Genomic DNA, 11,444 nt, shown 5'->3' on the forward strand with positions numbered 1-11,444 from the left:
GTTTTGAAACGTTCAAACGTTTTTACGCGCGTAAAGAAAATAACATTATGACGCGCGCTAGTGGAAAACAAACTTTAGGAGGGAGATTTTTCAGTCGCTCTTTCTAAGTAACAAAGCTTAGAGTAACAGTTACTCTAAGCTTGTTACTACTGCCCTTGGGGAAAGACACTTTTGACCATTTATGGGAGCGGCATTTATGGTAATTGCACCGAGGGAACCTACGTTTTTGGGATTTAAGCTGTTTTCGGAAATCACGCGTTTTATCCAACCCATGGACTAATTAATGTATACATTAATTAGTCCATGTCCAACCCGTGCCTTTCGCTCAGTTACCTAGTAACAATTATCAAATAACCCATTCCTTGGCGCCTGTTCAAGGCCCCCCCCCCCCCCCCATGATTAAGTCTACCCGGCTTTTGTTTCATTATCTTTCTTTCGTGAACTCCATTCGTATTGAATAATCGAAAAAGAGTCCTATTGGGAGCATTTGCAATGCCGTAGCTAGAGTGGAACAGACAACACTTACCCCCGAAATATAAGGTTGTAAATGAGCAAATTTTTTCTATTACTTGTTTAGTCGCTTTTGTGGCCAGGACACTTATCTCCATCAAACACAGTGTTTTTGGTGTTAAGACCAAAGATTATACAGTTACGTATCATAATATATCTCTACTGATATCTCTACTGTTATCTCTCTAATGAAGTGTTATATAAAATTCCAGGATAACGTAACCTTCGTCGTCATTTAATTCTTTAGGTAGAAGAGGCGCAATCATGTCGTGGTATTTGAGCTCCTTCGATGGCGTTTTGAACGACACAACTTTCTTTCTCAGTTCCATTTTGGCCCTATTTATCGTTTACTATACAATCTCGTCGTTGCTTAAGTCCAGAAAACAACCACCGGGACCATGGGGCTTACCGCTGATCGGATACGCTCCGTTTATGGGGAAGGTCCCTCATGAAAAACTGTCCAAATTGTCGGAGAAGTACGGGGACGTCATCTGCCTCAATCTAGTTGGACAGCCGGTGATGCATCTCAATAGCTACGACGTCATTCGAGAAGCCTTCGTGGAGAGTGGTGACGCTTTCGGTGGCAAACCCCAGGACTTCAGCTTCTTTCAATGGCTCACGAATGGACAAGGTGACATTCTTTCAAATCATTTACGCTAGAAAATTAATTGGTATACGTAAACTCGCTTGGTTAGGTTTGGCTCAGAGCGAAGGTCCCCCGTGGAAAGAGCACCGTCGATTCGCCCTTCACACCCTCCGCGATTTCGGATTTGGGAAGCTAAGTTTGGAGAGGAGAGTGCTGGACATTGCAGACGATATCTTGAAAACGCTCGAGGACTCGAAGGGAAAACCGCTGGACATCTACGACGACATTTCCAACTGCGCCAACAACGTCATTTGCAGTCTGTTGTTCGACAAACATTACAAGAGGGACGATCCAGAGTTTCTGGCCACGCGCAAGGCCATCAAGAATCTTTTTCAATTATTTTCAGGGGCTTCAATCTTCTTGGCATCACCATTATCCAAGTAAAGTTATCAAAGATATTTTATTAGAAAATATATAGTTAAATATTTACGGGGGAATTATACAGAGTTCTTCCGGTGCACATGATACCCGGATATAAGGCGGCTGTGACGCTTAAAAACAATTTCTATAACATGATTGGCCATAGGATCAAAGAGCACGAAGCCACCTTCGACCAAAACTTTCTAAGAGACTACGTCGACGCCTATCTGGAAGAGAGACGCAAACTGCAGGAGGAAGGCAAGCTGGAAGAAAGCACTTTCTCCAGTAAGTACTTTTTGGGAGTTATTTAAATGACCAACCCTAACTATTATCAGAAGTGTATAATAAACCATAGTCCAAGAGAAGTATCTAGCTCCCTATTCCATTTAAAAACATGTAATCTTTTTTATGGAAATAACTAAAGAAATCGCTTAAAGGGAATATAACCTCTGGTATTTCTGTCGCCCTCCGAGGGTTCCAATATTGTCCGCTGCCTCCCACGGCTTTTCACACCTGCGGCGCTGTTAATCGCTGATTGTGAAGGGAATAAAGGAAATTGATGGTGTCTTCCATAAAGAACGCGTTGGAGGTTCTATTCCCTTTAAATGGAGTAAACAATCCGCCTGCTAAAAATATGACCCTGGTCCGATTCCTAGTCACGATCGTATTTTATATTAAAATAATTAATTAACTTTAATTTAATTTATAAATATTAAAAATATTATGGAATAAATGGACGTTAATACGTTTATAAAAGCGGAAAGGAAAACGGACTTTCACCAAAGCTGTTTTTCTAAATATCGTTGCAGCGTAATGTGTCGGTGTTTCTGTGGTAGAACACTCGCTTGCCAAGCACGAGGGCCCGGGTTCAAATCCTAATCGCTGGGTTTGTTTTTATTCAATAGACAAGCCGCAAAATTTGAATTTCTTCTACGCAATAATTCAAATCGAACATGAAATCTCGTTATATTTAAATAAGAAACAAAATGTAAAACTCTATTTAACTGAATTTCTAATTTTCAGTGAAGGCTGGTTTTCGACGCGAAAAATTACCGTTAGGTCTAATACAATATTTTTACGTTCACGCTCACCGCTGTGGCATTTTTTCCCTAGTGAAAACCAGCCTAAGAGCGTAGAATACTCGTCTGTCGAGCAGGAGGGCCAGGGTTCAAATCCCACCCAACGCTTTCGCAAGTTGATAATGAGACTTATAACGCGAAAATTTGGTGGAAACCTTGCCATTTGTATGCTAAAGCCTGGTTTTCACTTGGCGGAAAATCACCGACAGAAAGTTCGACGTCAGCGATATGGTTTTCGACGTTTCGCTCACTGTCTGCATATTAGCATTTTCACTTGGCGTTTTTTAGGGCGGAAATAAAGCGTTTTTTTTCTGGCAGCGAGTTCGTCGGTTTTCGTCAGAGACTGACAGTGGAGATTTAAGCCTAGCCCTAAAAATGGATGATTTATCTAATCATAATAGTGAACTATTGATTAAAGCTCATGTAACTATCGTGTTCAAAGACATATGAGTTACGAAAGATCAGTTTGGGTGAAAGAAACATACAGGAAAAGAAGGCAACAAGGGTATCAAGAAAAAAAAACACGTTCCAAAATTCACAGAAAAGCACGTGGCCGAGTTCCGGATGCTAGAGGCAGGGAATTAACCATCCCCCCTGACGTCACAGTCCCCGTTCGATAATGGTTTTTGATTGGTTGAAAAAGAGCGAAATCGGCCAACTGAGCGAAAAAAATAGAAATGAAAATCGCCACACAAAACCGAAAACCGACGGAATTTCCGCCCGGCGTCGACGGAAATTTTCGCCGATTTTCCGTCGACGCCGGGCTTTTTCGCCCAAAAACCGCCAAGTGAAAACCAGACTTAAGACGTTTAACGTAACCCTTAGAACTCGGTCCGTCCCAAAAGTCAATAACTAGCAGCAGGTAGAGAATAAAAATACAGAAACCTCAACGTACACTCAAACAACACTCGAACATACGTCACCACACAATACAAACTCACAAATTGCACACTCATACTATACCCAATGGAAGAAAGAGCGGTTTTTGGGAAACAACTTTTCCACAATTTCAAAAACTGCGAACACGGTTTTTACACTTCGCCCCTATACTGCGAACGAGTTTCCGCATCCAGACAGACACATACACACCGACACCGTGATTGTAAAACCTCTCCTAGGGAACATAAGTTCCTCGGAGAGGTAACAACTTTATTGCTTAACTTGTTTAATTGCATTACATTGATGCGACTAGAATAATAAACTAAAATATTATGCTCATTCGTTTATAAACGGTCACAAAAAATTAAATTCTGACAACTATATTTTTATGTTTATCTTAGATAATTCGCGACAGCGTTTTTTTAGTTCCACATCGATATATATCGAAGTGGGACTATTGCTATGGACGGAATGTCGTTAAGTATTGTTTGTTTGTTGTAGTTTGTTTGTTTGGCGTCGTGGAAAGCGACTACACGGTAGATGGAGCGGCGAAAAATAATTTATATTATTGACGACACCGGGATTCGAACCCAGATTTCTGACCGCGTAATCTCCAAAACCGAGGCCTTTACCAAGCGAGCCACGCCGTACTCTTCGAATTACATGCTTGAACTTTTAGCCTTGAACACTTTTATAGTTAGTATGGTTGTTCCAGAGATTTTCCGCCCCCTCACGCAGTGCCGTTAATTCCCGCCCCTCCGACCAACTCCCTTAAAGGGAGAGTGATCGAAAAAAACCAGTTGGTCTCATTCGATAGAACGGGAGAGTTTCGTTTGGCCGACCTCAAAATACACGTTACGCCGACTGTCCATTTGTCCGACTGCACATTTGTCCGACTGTCCATTTGGCCGACTTCTCAGTCTTCAACTGATTTCCTATTTTTCGCAAAATTGCTTTCATGGGCATTTTTTTGATGAATTTGCGAATTTACATGACTTTTGGTGCCTAAACTACACAAATGTTTGATATAAATTTCCTAAAATAAACACATTTGAATCCCGGTTATATATCAAACGATAGTAAATCACATGGCCTCATCAACTTTTGTAATGCTTTGCCCACCCGCGTATCCTGAGGGTGGGCGGTGGCCACTCTTTAACATAGGACGGTAAATTATATATCAAACGATAAGAAATCACATACCCTCAACAGCTTTTGTATTGCTTTGCCCACTCGCGTATACTGAGGGTGGGTGGCGCCCAAGTTTTAATCCTTCAACTTAGGATGGTATTTTATATATCTAACGATAGGTAATCACATGGCCTCAACAGCTTTCGTATATGTTTGAACACTCGCGTATCCTGAGGGTGGGCGGTGGCCACTCTTTAACATAGGATGGTAAATTATATATCAAACGATAGGAAATCACATGGCCTCATCAGCTTTTGTAATGCTTTGCCCACTCGCGTACCCTGAGGGTGGGTGGCGCCCAAGTTTTAATCCTTCAACTTAGGATGGTATTTTATATATCTAACGATAGGTAATCACATGGCCTCAACAGCTTTCGTATATGTTTGAACACCCGCGTATCCTGAGGGTGGGCGGTGGCCACTCTTTAACATAGGATGGTAAATTATATATCTAACGATAGGAAATCACATGGTTTCAACAGCTTTCGTATTGGTTTGCCCACCCGAGTATCCTGAGGGTAGGCGGTGGCCACGCTTTAACATGGGATGGTAAATTATATATCAAACGATAGGAAATCACATACCCTCAACAGCTTTTGTATTGCTTTGCCCACCCGCGTATACTGAGGGTGGGTGGCGCCCAAGTTTTAATCCTTCAACTTAGGATGGTATTTTATATATCTAACGATAGGTAATCACATGGCCTCAACAGCATTCGTATATGTTTGAACACCCGCGTATACTGAGGGTGGGCGGTGGCCACTCTTTAACATAGGATGGTAAATTATATATCAAACGATAGGATATCACATGGCCTCATCAGCTTTTGTAATGCTTTGCCCACTCGCGTACCCTGAGGGTGGGTGGCGCCCAAGTTTTAATCCTTCAACTTAGGATGGTATTTTATATATCTAACGATAGGAAATCACATGGCCTCAACAGCTTTCGTATTGGTTTTCCCACCCGCGTATCCTGAGGGTGGGCGGTGGCCACTCTTTAACATAGGATGGTAAATTATATATCAAACGATAAGAAATCACATACCCTCAACAGCTTTTGTATTGCTTTGCCCACCCGCGTATACTGAGGGTGGGTGGTGCCCAAGTTTTAATCCTTCAACTTAGGATGGTATTTTATATATCTAACGATAGGTAATCACATGACCTCAACAGCTTTCGTATATGTTTGAACACCCGCGTATCCTGAGGGTGGGCGGTGGCCACTCTTTAACATAGGATGGTAAATTATATATCAAACGATAGGAAATCACATGGCCTCATCAGCTTTTGTATTGCTTTGCCCACCCGCTAAACCCTGAGAGTGGGTGGTGCCCAAGTTTTAATCCTTCAACTTAGGATGGTATTTTATATATCTAACGATAGGAAATCACATGGTTTCAACAGCTTTCGTATTGGTTTGCCCACCCGAGTATCCTGAGGGTGGGCGGTGGCCATGCTTTAACATGGATGGTAAATTATATATCAAACGATAAGAAATCACATACCCTCAACAGCTTTTGTATTGCTTTGCCCACCCACGTATACTGAGGGTGGGTGGCGCCCAAGTTTTAATCCTTCAACTTAGGATGGTATTTTATATATCTAACGATAGGAAATCACATGGCCTCAACAGCTTTTGTATTGGTTTGAACACCGGCGTATCCTGAGGGTGGGCGGTGGCCACTCTTTAACATAGGATGGTAAATTATATATCAAACGATAGGAAATCACATGGCCTCATCAGCTTTTGTATTGCTTTGCCCACCCGCGTACCCTGAGAGTGGGTGGCGCCCAAGTTTTAATCCTTCAACTTAGGATGGTAAATTATATATCAAACGATACTAAATCACATGGCCTCATCAGCTTTTGTATTGCTTTGCCCACCCGCTAAACCCTGAGAGTGGGTGGCGCCCAAGTTTTAATCCTTCAACTTAGGATGGTATTTTATATATCTAACGATAGGAAATCACATGGTTTCAACAGCTTTCGTATTGGTTTGCCCACCCGAGTATCCTGAGGGTGGGTGGTGGCCACGCTTTAACATGGGATGGTAAATTATATATCAAACGATAGGAAATCACATGGCCTCAACAGCTTTTGTATTGGTTTGCCCACCCGCGTACCCTGAGAGTGGGTGGCGCCCAAGTTTTAATCCTTCAACTTAGGATGGTAAATTATATGTCAAACAATAGGAAATCACATGGGCTCAATAGCTTTTGTATTGCTTTGCCCACCCGGGTCTCCTGATGGTGGGCGGCATCCACTCTTTAACTTAGGATGGCAATTTATACATCAAACGATAAGAAATCACGTAGCCTCAACGGTTGTTGTATTAGTTTGCCTACCTGTGTCTACTAAGGGTGTATGGGTTTGCCCACTAGAATTCACTGATGTGGAACTAATATTACGGCCTGGGCCGACTTGTTATGTTTATATTTGAGAAGTAGCGACACCCTTTAAAGAGAATAAATACCTTGATGTTGGTCTTCAACACGTAGCTCTTCTTGTCGTCTCTAAAAACGCGCATTTACAGACGCACAATTTTTCGTTCGTAATTTGGTCTTTTCAAATATGTACGTCCGAGAGACACAGTTCAGCAAAAGAAAGTTACAAAGAAAATCGCGTTTTTCGAATGGGGCTTATAATAAACTTCTCCTATTACGTAATTCTACAGAGGACCGTTTGATCGCCATTTCTCTCAACTTATTCGGGGCTGGCACCGAAACCATCACTAACACGATGTACTGGACTTTCAAACTCCTGATGGTGCACAAGGACGTACAGAAGAAGATACAGGCCGAAATCGATCAAGTCATGGGCAGAGATAGACCACCATCAACTATTGACCGATCTAAAATGCCATACACCGAAGCCACCATAGCCGAAATTCACAGATTCGCCACCATCGTGTCTATTATTCCAGTTCACAGTAATCCTGGTCAGTAACTATTCTCATAAATGGAAGTATATAGAGCAAAGTGGCCACCTGAATTCAAGGCATTACAAGTCGCTCTATGACTTGGGCCTAAGGTGGTGGCTTGGGTACTAGCATTAGAGTAACACTACATATCTTCATCAGAGGAGGCGACATTGGCGGGCTACACCATCCCTAAACGCAGCATCATCATGGGTAATTTGTGGGCGGTGAACAGAGACAGCAAACACTACATCAATCCGGAAGAATTCCAACCCAGCCGTTTCTTGGAGCCCAATGGGACTCTGAAAAAGATGGACACGCTGATGCCATTTTCAATAGGTAACAGAATACATCTACTTTTAGTACTTAAGTGTTAACTGACCAGACGTTTTTAATAGGCAAAAGAGCCTGCCCTGGTGAAGCTTTGGCCCGAATGGAAATATTCTTGTTTTTGACTTCTGTTCTGCAACGATTCAACTTGGAGCAACCGGATGGTGTAGTCGACGATACCTTCGAATGCGCGCCGAGCGTTTTTAGGAAACTAGACCCCTACCAAATATCCGCCAAACTGAGATTTTAGTTTAAATAAATCGTAATTATTGCATTGTTAATGTTCTAATTGTTCATATACTTCCATACATAAATTTTTTGTATCTCTTTGATTTCATTTAATTTACTTTTTCAGTTCCACAACAAAATTAACTAATTAGTGGAAATTTGGCGATTTTAATTGGCCCGGAGACATTGACCAATTTTGTTAATTTTACCCCTAAATTCCTTTTGTATGGTGTTATTAATACTTGAATTCCAGTCTAACTGATCAGGTTTCCCAACTAGGAAAACGAGTATACGAATTTCGACTTCAATCCGAGCGTTTTCCGAAAACTGAGATTTTAGTTTAAATATTTTTAATTTATTCATATTCGTAAATAAATTAAGGTATATCTCGTTAATCATTAAGAAATTAGTATTTTTCATCGCCTCTTTAATGTATTTTAAGTTATTTTAAATCAGTCCTTATAAAGTTGCCAATGCTTATGTATACAACGAGCCATTCTTGAGGACTGCCATATATTTGTCGAAAAAATGGAAATATTTCCAAATATTTTCACTTGTTTCTAAATAAACAAGAACGCTAAGTCACGTTTAAATGTATTTTTTAAACTTACAAATTCCTTAAAAAAATTAAAATAATAACGCGGATGTACTAAGCGTGGTGTTACTGCCAGGTTAACAGTATATGGATCAGGTATGCATTTTATCTTCAAATATACTACTTGTCCCCCAAAATACATAAACAAAATTTCTAAAGATACTAGATAGAGTTCTATAGAGGATCTAAGTGGCTCTATAGCCATTACAGTTCTTTCGGCACCATGAAGAAACGCTTCCTGAAGATTCCTTGATTTAAGGCGGTTCTGGGGGGAGCTATAATTTAATATGAGAACCGGACTGAAACAGTTCCCAAAGAACTACGGGATTATTATGGACTATTTTAAAAACTAGGAAAAATTGCAACAGCTTTGCTCCTTACTAAGTTTTATTGAAGCCTTTTTATTTCGTGACCCCCTTTATGGGGGGGGGGCAAGAAATTTTGAGTTTACTCAATAGTGGAACAAATAGATGGTTGGCTAGTAGTGCCCGTAAAGGCGAGAGAGAACCGTTCGACATTGCAGAGAGGTCTACGGGTAACCTCTCTGAAAGAGAAGTGGTGGAGAAAACTGTAAATCAGTCACATCGTAGTGGTGGCAAAGGCGCGCTTACTGCTCCAAATCCCGAAGAGCAGTATCGGTTAACCTATAAAAAAGTTTTGCGGAGAAAACGGAGAAAATAAATAAGGTTAGCTGCTAGTACACGTAAGGGCTCGAGGAAGGTGAATTTTCTTTTTAAAATAGTAGAGAGTCCGACGAAGTAACCTCTCTGTATGAAAGGTGCGGAGAAAAAGAAAATGAGAAACAGTTACCTAGTAGTGGTGACAAAGTCGCACTTACAGGTTCAAATAACGCAGAGCAGTATCGGTTAACTTGAATTACACCCCACGGAACGAGAGAGAAGAGCAAAGACTATGTAAGAGATTTTGCACCTGCTGCCGTCGGAAGGGGAAAATTCGGAAAAGTGTCTTCCCCCTTTTCGTAAAATGTTCAGTGTTAAGGCTCGCCAATGAAATGTGTACACAACACTGCGATAGCGTGATTAAAGACCTGGTGTTGAACTTTCTTACCGAAGTCGTGTATTTGCAGTGGCGTAGCGAGGGGGGGGGCGGAGGGGCGGACCGCCCCGGGCGCCACCATTAGGAGGGCGGCAAAATTGCCCCTTTTTACAAGGATGATTTTGGCGCGTTCATCCCTTCTACTTCGCCTCTCTTCCTATCCTCCTTGGAATTATGATTCCGCCCCGGGCGACAATGGCCCACGCTACGCCACTGTGTATTTGCCAGAAGTAATAAATAAGTGTAGCACTACTTATCGAAGCCGTGTTTGGCCAGAAGTAATAAATAAGTACGGCACTTTCTTATCTAAGCTGTGTTTGGCCAGAAGTAATAAATAAGTGTGGACTACTTATCGAAGCCGTGTATGTCCAGAAGTAATAATTAAGTAAGGCACTTTCTTATCGAAGTCCTGTATGGCCAGAAGTAATAAATTAGTCAGGTACTTTCTTATCGAAGCCGTGTATGGTCAGAAGTAATAAATAAGTGTTACACTTTCTTATCAAAGTCGTGTTTGGCCAGAAGTAATAAATAACTATGGCACTTTCTTATCAAAGCCGTGTATGGCCAGAAGTAATAAATAATAGTGCACTTAGTTAGCGAAGCCGTGTTTGGCCAGAAGTAATAAATAACTATGGCACTTTCTTATCGAAGCCGTGTATGGCCAGAAGTAATAAATAAGTGTGCACTTACTTAGCGAAGCCGTGTTTGGAAAGAAATAATAAATAAGTGTGCACTTATTTAGCGAAGCCGTGTTTGGCCAGAAGTAATAAATAAGTGTGGACTACTTATCGAAGCCGTGTATGTCCAGAAGTAATAATTAAGTAAGGCACTTTCTTATCGAAGTCCTGTATGGCCAGAAGTAATAAATTAGTGAGGCACTTTCTTATCGAAGCCGTGTATGGTCAGAAGTAATAAATAAGTGTGGCACTTAATTTCTTATCGAAGCCGTGTAGTGCTATGGTCAGTGTGTCAGAACTTATAGCCCGGTGTACCTGGTAACAGAGACCACACCACCGGAGGTCTATCATCATAGTGCCCTACGCCAGCGTCCACCTAGCACGGACAGGTGAAAAATCCAGCATGGGTAGCAGAACCCTACTACTGATGGTCGCACCTTAGACCCAAGCCACTCAACCCAGCAGAAGGTGCAGCACTGGGTGGACCAATCCCCACTTCGCACACAGCAGTGGGAGTAAGAGCGGATGCTGTAGCAACTCCAGCCGACACCCTACCTACGGAGGTAAAGAGTCAAACCCTTTGGAGAGAGCTCCTAAAGGGGAACGACGAGCACACAGCAGTCCAAGTAACCCGGCACAGCCGGCACCGGAGATCCCGGTGTGACTCCAGAAGGCCGGGAAACAGGACCACCGTGCCCTCATACGGAGGCCCGCCCCACAGCAGGCTACCCAATCCGCCGAGGCGACCAGTTTGCACGGACCCTCTCCGTAAGCCTGAGCTCACCGAAGTCGGAGGTGGAGATAGGACCATTTGATCGGAGCTAACATCTCCCAGTGTGCCGCCGCCCTTATGGGTTACAAGAGCCGGACCCCGACTCCCCGGTAAAGCCACTAGTTATTGCACACTCCGACCCATTTAGGGCCTGGTGCTATGGTCAGAAGTAATAAATAAGTGTGTCACTTTCTTATCGAAGTCGT

General features: G+C 42.3%; 1 protein-coding gene across 1 annotated transcript; it reads left to right on the forward strand.

The window, feature by feature from the left end:
- The first annotated feature begins 747 nt into the window (after positions 1–747).
- LOC149936283 (cytochrome P450 2F3-like) lies at positions 748–8,242 on the forward strand. Its single transcript, XM_090153138.1, has 6 exons — positions 748–1,141; positions 1,206–1,536; positions 1,602–1,801; positions 7,338–7,601; positions 7,743–7,919; positions 7,979–8,242. The coding sequence occupies exons 1-6, from the start codon at positions 775–777 to the stop codon at positions 8,158–8,160; spliced, it is 1,521 nt and encodes a 506-aa protein (XP_090009264.1). The 5' UTR covers positions 748–774; the 3' UTR covers positions 8,161–8,242.
- The last annotated feature ends 3,202 nt before the right edge of the window (positions 8,243–11,444 follow it).

Source organism: Leiobunum rupestre, chromosome 7 (genome assembly GCF_980474605.1).
Source record: "Leiobunum rupestre chromosome 7, qqLeiRupe1.1.hap1, whole genome shotgun sequence".
NCBI classification, from domain to species: domain Eukaryota; kingdom Metazoa; phylum Arthropoda; class Arachnida; order Opiliones; family Sclerosomatidae; genus Leiobunum; species Leiobunum rupestre.